Source organism: Parasteatoda tepidariorum, chromosome 9 (genome assembly GCF_982258835.1).
Source record: "Parasteatoda tepidariorum strain Cologne lab strain chromosome 9, Ptep-v5.0, whole genome shotgun sequence".
NCBI classification, from domain to species: Eukaryota; Metazoa; Arthropoda; class Arachnida; order Araneae; family Theridiidae; genus Parasteatoda; species Parasteatoda tepidariorum.
The window spans coordinates 99,803,265-99,819,696 of record NC_141763.1 but is presented as its reverse complement, the minus strand read 5'-3'; the positions used below and the strand labels follow the sequence as shown (position 1 = coordinate 99,819,696).

Here is a 16,432-nt window from a genome sequence, read left to right as displayed (position 1 = left end):
TTATAATACTGGCTTTTAAATCGCATGAATACAGAACACTATGTGTAATATAAAATCGTGAAAATATGAAACACTCTGCTTGATCTTTAATTGCGTAAATAGGAGTCGAGATGTGTTATTTTAAATCACTTGAATGTCATTTTAAATTGCGTTTGCATTGGTTGGCGAAAGCGTAAAACTAAAACTTTTTTTTCCTCGGTAATACAAACATGACAAGTTTTCTTTGAAGAGATGGATTATATATATATATATATTTTTGTAATAATAAAAAGATTTCCGCAATTGTGACAAATTTTCTACGAAAGGCATTTGCTTGTTTGTGTACATTATATGGGTCTGATAGTATATGTAATAATTGTTGTAACTTGGTGTAATACAGTAAGTGTACCCTGATCATTTAATGTAAGTGAATTTTCTTTAAATATAATAAATATTTTTCAGTTAAATACTGAAATTTAAAAATTGCTTTGTTTTCATTTTTTAAAATATCTATTACATTTTAAGTTTTCGATAATTTAAGTTTTCAAAAATTTGAGGTTGGCTTGGTTCCGTTCAGCTTGAATTATCGAGACTCAATTGTAATTATCGTGACTCTACTAAAATTGTATAATCTATATTCATTAATTGATTCAGATCTTTAAATATATAACTAATATTTAGTTTGCCTGTAAAGTTTCTACTAGAAGTAACTTCTTAGCCAGAAAAATAATCTTTTATCAAAAGATTAAATGTTTATTTGACATCTGCATAAATAACTTAAAAACAATGTCAAGTATAGATATCATATTTTATGAAAATTAATTATCTCATAATTTGTTTTTTAATATTTTTACGTATAATAGATGCTTTGAATAGTTTTGATTAATTTTAAAAGTAGAATAAAAGAATACATACCTATAAATAACTAAGAGAATTCGCCGAATTAAGCCAACTTTTGGATGAATATGTTGAGTCAATGTGAAAACATTTTTTTTTATCAGTAAATTTTCCCAGACCAACAACAAACTATTATACATATGTTCCAATTACCATAGATACTGGAATTATTGTTTAAGAGGAGAAATATAAGCAAAGCTTCCTGAGGCTTGAAATAAATATGTTGATGAAATAAATGTGTTGATGAGATTCTCATTTGATTTTTAAATCATTGTTTTAGTTATTGAGCATTAAAGTAATTATGTAATTTGCAGCAAAAACTTGATACTGATTTAAGGAGATTCTTAGAAGAACATGACCATCAGGATGATAAAATGATTTCTTTACAAAAAATGGTGTAAGTATTTTAATAATTTCAAATTATATGATTTGAATAATTTTCCTGCGAAATGTTATTAACAAATCGCAACACCTCGAAATAACCACTCCTCACCAAGTGGCGAGTCAACAAAAGAGAATAGTGATTAATTAAACAACCGGTCATTTTTTTCAGTGTTTTTTTTTTTTTTTTTTTTTTTTTTTTTTTTAAGATAAAAGTACATGATTGCAGAACGACTATGGAAAACGGAGTTTACATTAAAATGCTCAATGTCTCTTTAAAGGAAATTTGGTCAATTTTAGTTATTTAAGTTATTTGATAGGAGCTGTTCCAGTTTTATGATGGAGGTAAACTCATTGCATTTTTGTGAAGATTTTGGCCAAAAATAGAAATGATTTTTGGTAAATTGCATTTCTTATGTCATGGGGATTAGTTCCAAAGAATTTTAAAAAAAAAACTGTTGATTTATTTTTAGAAATATTATTATTAGATGGTCATCATATATCTAAAACAAAAAGTGTTCCCTTATAGGGATATATTCTCCCATCAAAATTTTCGTAAAGTTCATTAAACGGTTGGACCTAGGGTTGAAACCCTCCAGTCCTAACTCCAAGAATTCAAAATTAAATGTAATTTAATTGTTCCCAACAGACAGTTAAGAGCATGGGAAGAGATCCATAGCTGGCTATTTATCGGAAGATAAAATAACCAAAAATGAAGCCAACCTCCCATAACTAATATTAAATTTGAAATAAATTGGCTATAGCTTAATCGCCAAAAAGACTGTGAGAATTAATATAACCGTTTAACTGAAACATTATTGTGGTAAGAGAAATAAAGTAACTTAAGGAATAAATTAGTATGTAACAGTAAATTAATGAGTTTTACATTTGTATTGAATTAAAAAGTTAGCCGTTACATTGATTGTTAAGAAGAGAATAAAATATTCATATTTTCTTTTTATAAAATGTAATAAATAGTGAACAAGTGATTTAATTTAAATAAAATTATATTAAAATAATTAAAAAAATTTAATTTACGAAATCAAATAAATCTTGAAAGCTAGGAAATGTGCAATGCCTATTAAGGCATTACAGTCTTCTTTCAAAATTTTGATCCTTCTGAGTTCATGGAAACACTCATGTGGAAGAATAGTTAACAATTTACGATTTTAACGATTCGCATATTTCAAAGAGATGTAATGTATGCTTTAAATGTCTTTTGTCACAGATTTATATTATTTTTATTGCTGAATTAACTTTTTATAGCTGTAGTTTATTTCTAATATGATTTTTTTTTAAATATATAATTTAATTCAAGCAACAACAAAAAAGTTTTCAAAAGGTGGCTATTAAATAAATTAAAAAAACAATCATTATGAGTCACCAACAAAAAGGAGGAAAAAAATGGTTATTAAGTTATCGGAGTCTAGTGGCTACTAACTGACAATTTAAATTTTCAAGTCCGGATATGTTTATGGCTTGAAATAGCATAGCAATATTTTTGTCCGTGCTTGCTTTTATACATATTTTAATAATCTAAATATATATATTTTTTTAAGGCCTCAACTGCAGCTTGTTCATTCTGATGCTACTCAGTTATCTAGCATGGTTTCTTTTACTTCAGCTTTGGCTGAAAACATTAGTAGCAAAGTCAAGCAGTTAGATATCACTAGAGTAAGTGTATAAAAGTTATTTATGTTCATTTCTGATTTGTGTATCAAAATTATGTTATTCTTAATGACGAATCAATATTATACCATTCTCTAGTACCCATGCTTTTAATGATTTCTCAATACAGTGAAACCTCTGGGAAAGGCTACCTCTGTTTAGCAAAGTCCTTTATTTGCAACCACTTTTGGGAGGCACGAAATTTTTTCCATAGACTTTTGGGTTGAAGAGAACCTTTAGAAAAGACCACCAGAACCTTTTCCAGCGAATGGGCAAACCTCCGCATCAAATTCTTAAAGGAAGCACACGAAAATATGGAAACAAAAAATTTTAACCATTTCAAAGTACTTATTAAAATAATATACAAATATACTATCCTTCAAAATAATTATAAATATAACTATTTTAAAACACTTGAGTGCCACATTACAAAATTTCTGAAACCTTGATTAATAGTGATATATATTTATAGCTTTTCAACGACATTATGCAATCCTTATGAATTCATAACATTCCTTACACCTATCTTCTAATTCACTGGTGCAGCAGCCCTGGGTGGGCCCTGGGCTTCTTTATGAGTTTCTACCAACTGTCCCTTTGTTTAGCAACTGTTCTCTAGTTTTTAATTCCATACACCTATGTAATGGCCAAGGTCAAACTCTTATCTCATTAGTATTGTATTTCCCATCATGGCTTGCTTTGTGATTCTGAAAGTTATAAAAAACCCTTTTCACAAATTTGCTTCTTAAGCTTTGAATCAACTTGTATGCAAATTATTTGAAATACTGTCAAAAATGTTGAAAGCACTTTTGGGCAAAAATAATAATAATAAATAAGAAAATTGAAAAGTTGCTTTTTCTTATCTAAATTAACCAGGAAAATTATTAGATAATGGATGAGTCTTGAAGAAAAAAAACATTGAAAATTTCATTCTGACAAATATTGATTTTGATATTAAATTTCTTTCTTTCTTTCTTTTCATACTTTTTTTTAGAGCAGAGTTTTAGAATGTATGCAGAGAGTTGAAGACATTTTAGATTTAAAATTCTGTACAGATGGTGTTCAAACTGCTCTTCAAAATGAAGATTATGAACAGGTTTGTAAAACAGAATTTTAATTGCTATAATTATATTAATGTGGTACATTCAGTTGTTTAAGTTCACATGACAGAATGTTAGTTTACATTCAAAATCAAAAGTTTTTAGCTGAAGGAAAATTACATTAGTTAATATCTGAAAGTAGTTTAGTTAAAGTTTCTATTCTGTAAATTTTGTTTTAAAAAAAAGTTGTTTTAAGCATTAAAAAGACTGTAAAAACTTCAACTTTATGTTCCTAAAACCTAATTATATGCAAATAAAAATCATGTGTTATCTTACAAATTGCAGTTGCTTTAATTATTTGTATAAACTGATAAAAATCAGAGTTTATTGAGGTTTAATACACTACATAACATACAATGTTATTATTTTATTTTCAAATTTCCTTTCATTATTCTCAACAAGTAAAATAAAAATTTCAATTAGTTTTATTAATAAATAAGAGTGCTATAAAGCAGGGTTTGTTGATTTAAATCAGCTTGATCTAAATCACGATTTAAATCATGATTTAAATCAAATGATTTTTTTAAAAAAATCATGATTTAAATCAAATGATTTTTTTAAAAAAATCATTGATTTAAATCAAAATTTTTTTTATCTATATATATTGATTTTAAAAGTCAAAAAACAGTGTATTTAAATTTTTGATACTTTTCTTTTCTTTTCTTAATATTAAAATTTAATTTAAATAAATTGCTGCATTAATTAATTTTAGTTAATGAAATTACTTTTTTGGTGTGTGTTAAATTCCAACACATTTGAAATTACATTTTTAAAAATGTTTTGATTCTTGAGATTGAAAGTACAGATTAAAGTAAACATTTAATGCTGTCTTAATATAGACTTGCATAGCTGTAGAAAGTAATTAATAAACATGAATATTTTTCAAAAAATAATACAAATAATGTTAATTAAAATTCTACCTTTTGAATGAAAAAGCGTGAATTAAAATCTACATCATATTTTATTGGTGGAAAATGTGTATTTCTGAAGCTTGAGGTTATGTTAAAAAGAAATTACCCTAATATGCCAAAAACAGAAAAAGAAAAAAAAAGGGCTGATGAATTCAGATGTATTTTTCCAAATATAGTGTCATTCTTCCCTTTCAAACTCTTTCAAAGTGTATTTGATGCAGTAGGGTTATTAACTGGTATTTTTTTCTCATAATTTGTTTACAGTATCTTTGACATTATCAGATTTTCTGTAAAGAAATTTTGTGAAAAAAAATTCCAATGAGTAGATAGATTTTCTAACTTTTTTTTTCAACTTAACTTATCTATTTTGATATAGAATTAAAAATGAATATTTTAATATAAAAATATATAGATTAAATATTTATTTATTATTTAATGAATGACTACATTTATAAACACAGTCTGCTGCATTTATTTTGTCATTTTAAAAATCAAGAGGAAAAAAAAAGAAATCACGATTTTAAATTAAAGTTATGGTTTGCTAACTGAAACTTTGTTTTAATAGTTAAAGTGCAGGGGTCTGTCCAAGCCAAATTTACTACCGTTTAACGGTAGGTACCTTTACAAATTCAACTTTAGGAAAAATGATCGAATAATCACACAAAATACTTTTTCTTAAAATTTTATTTTTGTGTCTCGTAAGAAACGATAAATCCATATTTTACTATATTTGTGCTGATTTTTTAATACAGTACAGAACCCGTTATCCGGAAATCAGAAAACCGGAAAACCAAAAAACCGGAACTAAATTCGATAAATTTTCTCGTCATTTAAAAAAAAAAAATTTTTTTCCTCTTAAGATTTTAGGATTTTTCTTTCTTTTTTAAAAGATGTTCACCTTACCATCATTTTGGAACTAATCATTAGTGTATTGCTTCATCGTTTTTTCTTCTTTTTAAGATTATTTCCAAAAAAAAATTTTTTTTTAGTTGGGTTTAACAATAAAAAACGGCTTTTTGTAGCGATTCAGAAAACCGAAAAAATCAGTTATCCGGAATAGCGATGGTCCCGATCATTCCGGATAATCGGTTCCCTACTGTATAATTTTTAATTTTCACAAAATAGGTACCTCTCAGAAAAACCCAGACAGACCCCTGAAGTATTCTTTAAATTCTCTATTTAATCTAGTCTTTAAATTTTAATCATGCATTTCTTTCAAAACAGTTGCTATGCATTCAAAGCCATGTATTATAATGAAAAATTATTTTAGTTAGAGCTTCTAAAATATTGTTACAACATAGTTTCAATATTAAGTTAATTTGATTAAACATTTATAACTTTTTTTAATCATAAATTAAAGTTCTTACAGTGTATTTGAATAAAAATAAAAAAAAATCTGATTTAAAATCAAAAAAATCCGATTTAAATAAAAAAAATCCGATTTAAATCAAAAAAATCCGATTCTTTTGATTTTTTTTAAAAAAATCAAAAAAATCACGAACCCTGCTATAAAGTAGTGTGATTTGATGCCATCTAAAAAAAATATTTTTACTAAAGAAGTCAAACATTTTAAAATATTTTTTTGCAATATTAAGTTTTAATATTTTTAACCCTTTATTATTATATTTAGTTTTAATAAAACAAGAAGTTTTCTAAGTAAAGTCAGTCTCTATTCATTATTAGCCGAGTTTCTCCGTTAATAATAAAAGGGGAAACATTTGTTTTCAAATGAAGAAAATTCTGCCTAGCGAACAAAAATTAGGTCAAAGTTAAAAGTTTTTAAAATGTCAATGCTGTTACAATGTAAAACTATCCTCCATTATGTAATTTTGAGACGATTTGATATTTTTTTATTTTAATCATTTTGTTTTATTAATTAGTAAGAACAAACTGCTGTCTTAAAAGAATAACCATTTTAATGTTGTAAAATTATTTTGCATAGACTTTTTCTTGTATGGAAGTCTTAACACTATTTACTCGGATATTTGAGTATTATTTGTTTGAAGTAAGCGAAGATAGCTCCTTTGAGTTACTAATATTTTATTAAACATATTTACATTTATATACAAGTTGGTTTGATTTACAAGAAGCATCATCACAGCAGGTGATGAGAGAAATACTGACAGGCTGTCATGTGCGTGCTCGTATTTATACAATTCTAATATGATGACATCAGAACTCTTATTTCAGTTCACTTCCAAAATAAGTAAAAACACAATTGATTAAAGACAAACAGATAACAATATGAAATAAACTTGATTTTACGATGAGCGGCGAACCTATCACCACACAGACAAACAGATAACAATATGAAATAAACTTGATTTTACGATGAGCGGCGAACCTATCACCACACAGTATCCCCCCAGTGACAAAGTCACGATACCAATAATGATTGTTTAAAAACAATCATAAAATACAAAGTAGTAAATTCAAATATACGTCTTAATTACGAAGAAAAAAAAATTTAACTTGGAAATTGGAATACAATTAATAGATACAAAATATTTAGATGCTTTTATATTCCATACTCTTTAACAAAATATTTTGGGAAATGCACACGGCGACCAGATTTTGTAACAATTTGCTTTTCTTCCTTTGTTGGAGATAATTGCTTTTCGACCATTGGAATTTTATTTATTTTTAATTTCTCAGAAATTTGAAAAGCTGGTTTAATTCTATCTATTGAGACAGTTATTTTCTTACCATGAAAATCAATAATAAAGGTTTTATCAGAACGTTCAATTACACGGTGTGGTCCGGTGTATGCAGGGGATAGTGGAGGACGAATTTTATCTACTCTTAAAAATATATGAGAACAAGATTTTAAATTGGGATTAATATAGAACTTATTTTTACTGTGTGCTGATGCTGGTACAGGACTTAATTTTCTCATTGCGGCCATTAAATTTGTGACATAATTTTCTGTTACTGGTGGAGATAAAGAATTTGCGTTTAAAAGATCCGAAGGTAGACGTAAGGAAGTACCATAAACAAGTTGTGCACAAGTTGCATTAATATCAGCTTTTAAAGCTGTGCGAATACCTAATAAGACAATTGGTAAAATTTCGGTCCATTTATTATTTTCCTGTGCTATTATAGAACTTTTGAGTTGTCTATGAAATCGTTCTATCATTCCATTACTTTGCGCGTGATATGAAGTAGTATGGATGTGGTTACTGCCTAAGATATTAGTGAGATTTCGAAAAAGAGTTGATTCAAAATTTCGGCCTTGATCGGTAGTTATAGTAACGGGAGTGCCAAATCTAGAGATCCAACCGTGAACAAGTGCTTTTGCGGTGGTCTCGGTAGTCATATCCGTAGTAGGGATAACTTTTGGCCATCTCGTGAATCTATCTATTATTGTAAGGCAGTATTGCTTACCTTCAGAAATAGGAAGTGGGCCAATAAAATCCAGATGGATATGGGAAAATCTTGCGTCGGGTTGAGCAAATGTACTAAAAGGAGCTTTAGTGTGTTGAAAAACTTTAGCTCGCTGACATTTCTCACAAGAACGAACTTTATTTTTGATATCCACTTTCATGTTGGGCCACACAAATCGTTTAGAAATTAAATTCGTAGTTGAATATATTCCAGGATGAGAAAAATAATGTAAATTATCAAAAATAATTTGCCTGTATGATTTTGGAATAAAAGGTCTTGGATACTTATTTGAAAAATCACATATTAAATTAACATCTTCCAAAGAAAAGTAATGTTTTTCTAATTTTAAAGATGAATTATTTGAATTTAATATTTCTTTTAATTCGAAATCTTCATTTTGTTTTTGTTCTAGTTTTTTAAAGTCTATAAATGGAGGTTTTGAAATTGCATTTATTTCTATTCGCGATAGAGTATCAGCAACTGAATTAGATTTTCCTTTTACATGTTTAATATCAGTTGAAAATTGAGAAATATAATCAAGATATCTGAATTGGCGTGGGGAACATTTTTCAGGTTTTTGTTTAAACGCATAAATTAGAGGTTTTTGGTCAGTAAAAATAGTAAAATTTCTACCTTCAAGCATGTGACGAAATTTTTTTATTGACGCGTATATTGCCACTAATTCGCGATCGTATGTTGACCAATTTTGCTGACTTTTATTTAATTTTGTTGAGAAAAATGCAATTGGTTCCCACTCATTATTTTGATATTGCATTAAAGAACTGCCGATTGCAAAATCAGACGCGTCAGTCCACAGACTTAAATTAGCACCAGGTTTTGGATATTTTAATAGAGTTGCATCGACTATTGCTTGTTTTGCATCAGAAAAAGATTTGTTTGAAGTATCGGTCCAAATTAACGGTAAATCAGATTTTTTTGATGATTTGTTAGATTTCTTAATATTTCGTTGTCCTTCTAAAAACTTGGTTAAAGGTGATAAAATATGAGCTGCATTAGGAATAAAGCGTCTATAAAAATTAAATAATCCTAGAAATCTACGTAATTGAGTAATCGTATTTGGTTTTGGAAAATTTAGAATTGCATTAACGCGATCACTTAAAGGTTCAATACCTTTTTCGGAAATTTTGAAACCTAAAAATTTTAAACTATTCTGACCAGGGTTGGGTTTTTGACGTCAAAAAGTGGTTTTTGACATGACAAGGGTATAATACTGGTTTAAACCGTCAAAAACCCGTCAAAAATGTCAAAAACTAAAGTTTGCCAAAAAAATATATAAGCTTCAAAACTACCAACAGTTGCCATGCATTATATTGAAATTTAATTATACTATCAGCAGGTTTTAAAATATTTTTTTAATTAAAATTAAGGTAAAATAACAGATTTAAAATCTCAGAAATTTATATTCAAATGCATATGCAGAAAAATTTTGCACAAAATTTTTTAAATATTTATATTTTGAAAAAAAAAAATTTTTTTTTTGATACTTAAGAAAATTAAAAGTTTATTACTATGCATTTTTGACATATAAGGAACATATAACTAATATTTATAAGGAACTTACAAGTTATGTTGTATAAATACAAACTTGATACAAGTGTATGAAAAAAATTTTTAATCTTATACCTAATACCTTTATTATCCAGTATGTTAATTTGAATTTAAAAGTAGTTATATTTGTGAATAATGATAAACATAATTCATATTGTTTATTATATTTATTTATAATTATTACACTTATCATTTTGAAACAATTTTTACCTCTTAATTTTTTCCCCCACTTGTATTAAGAATACAAATAATGCATATCTTGAAAGCAAGAAGTAATTATTCAACAGCTGAATATTTAGATATTCAACAAAACTATGTATATAGTATTCAGCAAAATGAAATTCACAAGTATTTGGATAAACTAAATTTTCAGCATAGTAAATGAATAGGCTGAATATACTGTAAATCGACACTAACTACTCTGTGTATTTAACAGAAAGCACTTAAATTTGTATTGTCTTATGTTAAAAAGATTATTAAGAAAATTTAAAAGAATATTAAAAAGATTTTTCTTTAAAAGATGTCTAATGTACAAAACTGCTAATGTTTATCTTTAAAAATGTCTAATTTTTAGTATAATCTATACTATACACTAAATTTGGTTATAAATAAATTTCTTAATAATATCACTGCAGATTTTCAATAACACATGAAAATGAATACATAATATTACAAAAGATGTGAGCTTTCAAAAGTACAAGATTTTGGTTACTATTCAAAATATAAGTGTTTCTTCAAAATTTTAAATTTATTTTTTCTAGAACATATTTAGAAACACTATCCTTTATATAAATTTTATGTATTAATTAAATTTCACATATAAATATAGGTTTTTGACATTTTCGACATTTTTGACAGTGAGGTTTTTGACGTGACGGTTTAAACCATGGTTTAAACTGTCAAAAACTGTCACATGTCAAAAACCTGCCAACCCTGATTCTGACCAAATAAACATTTAGAGGGATTTATTGTTAAACCGAAATACTGCAGTCTATCAAAAAGTGATTTTAAATATTTTATATGCTCTTCGGGAGATTCGGAAGCTATTAATATATCATCTATGAAAGCGTAAACGCCTTCCAAGCCTCTAGTTACTTCGTCAATAAAGCGTTGGAAAGTACTGGCTGCATTGCAAAGTCCGAATTGCATACGAGTACTTTCGAATAATCCGAAAGGAGTTATTATTGCAGTTTTATGTACATCTTCATGGGCTATAGGTATTTGATGGAAAGCTCGAATTAAATCAATGTGAGAAAATATTTTAGTTCCATGTAGTTCACTAGTAAAATCCATAATATTAGGAATTGGATACTTATCTTTAACAGTTTGAGCGTTTAAAGCTCGATAATCACCTACTGGACGCCAGTCCAACCTATTTTTCTTGGGAACTAAATGTAAAGGTGATGAAAAATTACTTTTGGATGGGCGCATGTGGCCTAAATCTAACATATGTTGAAATTCCATTTTTGCTATTTTTAACCTATCGGGCGCTAGACGCCGAGGTTTAGCAAAAACTGGTGAACCAAAAGTTTCTATATGATGTACAACATTATGCTTAACAATTTGGTCTGAGCAAATAGGTTTCGTTATTTCAGGATATTCGTTTAACAATTTTTCATAAAAATTTTCACCAAGAACAGTTTTAATTGAAATAATGTCAGAAGTTTTACAAATACAATGAGAATTTAAATTAGTAGTAATATCATTTAAGCAACGTTTTCTAATATTAGGTTTAAGATTAAAATAGTATAAAAAATCTGCACCTATAATATGATTAGTTATATCACAAATATAAAATGGAAAATTAAACTTTCGTCTAAGACCGAAGTCTAAAGTTAACAATTTCTTACCGTATACTTTTATGATGGTATTGTTCGCAGCTTTAAAAATCTGAATCGGAGAAAGAGTTTTTTCTTTTTTATTTGCTGGAATAATTGAGCAGTCACTTCCGGTATCCACTAGAAATTGTTTGTTGGATTGTCTGTCTCTAACGAAAAGGCGACAATTTGTTGGAGGCAAGATGTTAGTCGCATTCACTCCTGCCTTTCTTGGTTTTTCTGGTAGATGCAGGGTTTGACACACTTTCGAGCATCAGATTTAAATTTCCGATGATAGAAGCACATTTTGGAGTTTCGATGTGGAGATGAGGATTGGCTTTGACGATTACGAAACTGTGCATAATTCCGGTTGCGAGACCTGCTACGTGTCCGCAATGCTGCTACTTCCTTTCGTAGAGCTCTAACTTCTTCTAAAAGTTCAAAGGTGCATTGTTGGTTTGAAGAAACTTCGCTAACTTCACTTGAAGTTGACACTTCCATTATTTTATCAGCGATTTCTGCAGCTCTTGTTGAATTCAGTGAAGGGATTGCGGCCAATATCGACTGAACATGCTGCGGTAGCTGATTTAGAAATAGTTCTAAAAGTAGTGAATCTGAGATTTTGTGGGATTCAGCTCTTCTCTGCATAGTGCGCAAGAGTTCACTAGGCTTTCTATCTCCTAGTTGCTCTCCGGAGAGTAAACGTCGAATTTCCTGGGACTTTGTTTCCCCGCAGCGTGCAATAATTTCTTCTTTCAGCTTTTTGAAAGGATCGTCTACGTCAGGAGTTATAATGACGTCCCTTACAACTGCGGCTACTTCAGGAGGAAGATGGGCGAGGCAGTAGTTAGACTTTGTTTTGCTTTCCGTAATCGGCTTCGGTGTCGCAAGCTGGAAAGTTGCTTCGACCATATGGAACCACAGGTGTGGATCAGAGATATTGAAGATGGGAATTTTTACTGCAGACGATTCCGCCATAGTTGCAGTTTCCTATTAATTCGATGATGAAAAATGAAAGTTGCTTGTATCGTCAGACATCCGGGTCACCATTGAAGTAAGCGAAGATAGCTCCTTTGAGTTACTAATATTTTATTAAACATATTTACATTTATATACAAGTTGGTTTGATTTACAAGAAGCATCATCACAGCAGGTGATGAGAGAAATACTGACAGGCTGTCATGTGCGTGCTGGTATTTATACAATTCTAATATGATGACATCAGAACTCTTATTTCAGTTCACTTCCAAAATAAGTAAAAACACAATTGATTAAAGACAAACAGATAACAATATGAAATAAACTTGATTTTACGATGAGCGGCGAACCTATCACCACATGTTAATAAAGTTTTACTTCAAATATACTAAAATTGTCAAAACCAGAATTAAGTGGAAAAATCAAGATTGGTGTATAATAGAGGATTTTTTTCTTCAATTGCTTAGGTGTATTGATGTTGAAGTAAAATAGCCTAAAATATGTAATGGCTTTAACAAAAAAAAATTTTTTTTTAAAAAAAAAACACTTTTATTTTTTTTTACCATAAATTAATATACCATTCTATTTGCATATAATTAGGTGTTAGGAACATAAAGTTGAAGATTTTGCAGTCATTTTAATGCTTAAAACAACTTTTATTTAAAATCATTGATAAATTTTTGTTTTCTATGAAATTTTAATTTTCAATACCTGAAATCTACCTAGTACCTGGTTTCACATTCATCATCACAAATGTAATTAGATTATTGTATGGAAAATGTTACTTGCATGCCTTTAAGCATATAAGAAAGAGTATTGGATTGTTGAAGTGTCGTATAATCAGAGGTCAAATAATCTTGGTTCCACTCTAAATATTAAATATTTAATGATTGAGATTTTCTCCTTTGCTGCAATGAAGAAACCTGATTTATTGTTCTGGATAAAAATCTATAAAGAAATTTTTGATTTCTTGTAACAGTTTTTTGTAATAATACAGAATTGTATTGAACGGATACAGTAAAACTCTTAATTATCAGACGTGTGTACATATGACACTTCAGTTGCGTGTAACCTCTCTTAGGCCTGTAAAAGCATTCCAACACATGTTTCATCATTTTTGCAGTTGATAATTCCTAATTACTAGAAAATTAATAATAATAGTATATAATTGCAGTAGTACCCTATTGCTAGTAGAGAGATCATGTTGTTAAAATAGACGAAGTACGTACCACAAAGAAGGTCTGCTCTTCCTGACCAGTTGGCACATGGAGAAGAAGCTGGCCAAATCTAAAATAGATCGATGGATTTGAAAAAAACCTATTCTTAGGGACCAAGAATTGAGAAACACTAATGGGAAGAAGCTTGAGAAGGCTTAGGCCCAACCTAGGATGTTGAAACATTAAGTAGAAAGAAAGTTCCAAATTACTATTGCTTTTAAGGCTCTTGTGCCATATTACAGAGATTCTGTAAAATCAACAAAATGCAATACTGTATCAATTATATTTATAAAAGAAATGTAAAAAAGTGTTTTTTTTCCCTGAGTCTAAAAAGGCCTTCTGATTATCTGACACTTTCAATTTTCTGACATAAATGTTTGTAGGCGTCAGATAATCAAGATTCTTTTATAAATATGTTTACGATGCTAAACAGATTAATATGATTAATTTATCTTGAGTTCAATTTCAATTTAATTAAGTTCAATTTTGCATATGCAATAAAAATATATCTTGCATTCCTAGGCTGCTGCTCATATTCATCGTTTCTTAAGCTTGGATCAAACTGTTCTTAAAAGATCTGCTGCAGATAGTAATGAAGGTTGTACCATATTATTAAACCTTAATCTTTAATTACCATTAATTACTAATTAATTGCTGTTTATTATTTATATTTGTAGGATTATAGATTGACAAAGATTTTTTTTCAGATTATAAACTTCATGCTATCATGTATTTCAGTTATTAAATAATTAGTATTTAAATATTAATAAATATTAGTTATTTAAATTTTATTTTTCTCCTTCATATTTGTAGAATTTTATGTTGATAAAAAAGAATTTGTTAGTATATAAATTACATGTAATCAAATGTTTCGTTATTAAATGAACTTCTGCAAACCAAAAAATTTTTTTATCTTATATTGAATTGAAATAAAGTATAATGTATTAAAAGGGGTAATAACAATTACAAGGCTACAGAGTTGAACATTGGTAGTCGTAAACCCAAAATTGGGTCTGCTGTTCAACGACCGTTATAAAATTAAATAGTGTAATTTTTTGTCATAAATTTTTTGAGTATTTTCTTTCACAAACATAGCCTTAAATGTTTTGGTTCATAACTGCTATTCCCTCTTCAATTATTAATCTTATTCAAATTATTAATTTTATTCAAATTGTTGTTTTAATCAGGAATTATGAAAGAAAAAAATGTAAACTTTTTCTCTATAAATATGATTAGGTAGCACATTGGATGAGGCTTTTGAGCGTCTTCATGATGCAGAAAATCAGCTGAAAGCTTTAGTGATGAGGAAGTTTGATGAGGCTGTTAGAGATGAAGATGTTGCTTCAGTGGAAAGATTCTTCAAAATTTTCCCTCTTCTCAATCAACACAATGAGGGACTAAAAAAGTTTTCAACCTATCTCTGCTCTCAGGTATATGTTGCCACATTTATATTTCTAATAAACGAAGAAATGTTTTTGTTTTATTAATTTTATTCCTAATTAAGCTTAATCTTTAAACTTTTTCAATCCTTTGTAATAATGGTTGACGGCAGTTTTTAGGAAGTGGGACACAGTAAAAATTTTAAGAGTAAATTTATAATTCTGTCTAGTGACAAGATTGAACAAGTTTTATATCTGAAGGAAAGAAAGAAAAAAAATTCCCAACCAAAATGGTAATACAATTGAATCGATGTAACACCAGAAGAATTTTTTTTTTTAAAGTTAGATGTTAACAAATTAAAATATGAGTATAAAATTTAAATAGTGCATTTATTTGATAATATTCTTAACAAAAAGCAGCAATAGATAAGTTGTACTTTATTATCTCAAAGATTTCTGGAAGAAACAATTTATTGTTCTGATGCATATCCAACAGGTATGAAACCATGCAATTGTTTTATAACGAGAATAGATTAAAGTCAATTCTTTTAAACGTATTTATTTGTCCCTAAAATATTTTTTCAAATATTTAATTTTCTTTTGTTTTTATGAAATATTTCTGTAACAAAATGTCATTCTTTTACATGTGAAGTATAGGATTGTCTAAATAATGTAGTGCATGCAACAAAAGTATTTTTTTATTAATTGTTTAAGATCGTCCAATGTCCAAAGAATTCAATGAAAAAGTTATTATGTTGCGATTAAAATAGCAAAGTACATCGCATAAGTAGTGAATATTTAGTGCATATAACCTAATTATCAATGGAGTTTAGAATTAAGTGCCTTTAACAGTGTTGCTCACTGTCAGCTCTCACTTTTTGCGAAGTGCTTTTTAATGTCTGTATGTTTCGTATTTTTAATTAATTTTTTACTAATAATATCAGAATTATGCATCAGGTGCAAATATGCTTAGAGGCTGTGATATTTCAGAACAGTTTTTTAAAGGTATCTAATTTCTTAAAGTTTTATCAAAGAAAAGCACATTGCTAGTTTCTCTAAACGAAAATTCGAACATGATACTTTTTTTTATTAAAATCTTTTAAAATTGCTGTTATTCCAAAACCCAAGGTTTTAAGAACTTCCTTGTTTTTT

The 16,432-nt window shown here is 28.2% G+C and overlaps 1 protein-coding gene across 1 annotated transcript in view; it reads left to right on the top strand.

Moving 5' to 3' along the window:
- The window catches only part of Cog4 (conserved oligomeric Golgi complex subunit 4), a 55,916-nt gene that overhangs the window by 885 nt on the left and 38,599 nt on the right, over positions 1 to 16,432 (top strand). The window contains exons 2-6 of the mRNA XM_016067278.4: positions 1,191 to 1,273; positions 2,817 to 2,931; positions 3,920 to 4,021; positions 14,424 to 14,499; positions 15,138 to 15,331. Coding sequence (XP_015922764.1) covers positions 1,191 to 1,273; positions 2,817 to 2,931; positions 3,920 to 4,021; positions 14,424 to 14,499; positions 15,138 to 15,331 — 570 coding nt within the window. The remainder of the gene's footprint in view (positions 1 to 1,190; positions 1,274 to 2,816; positions 2,932 to 3,919; positions 4,022 to 14,423; positions 14,500 to 15,137; positions 15,332 to 16,432) is intronic.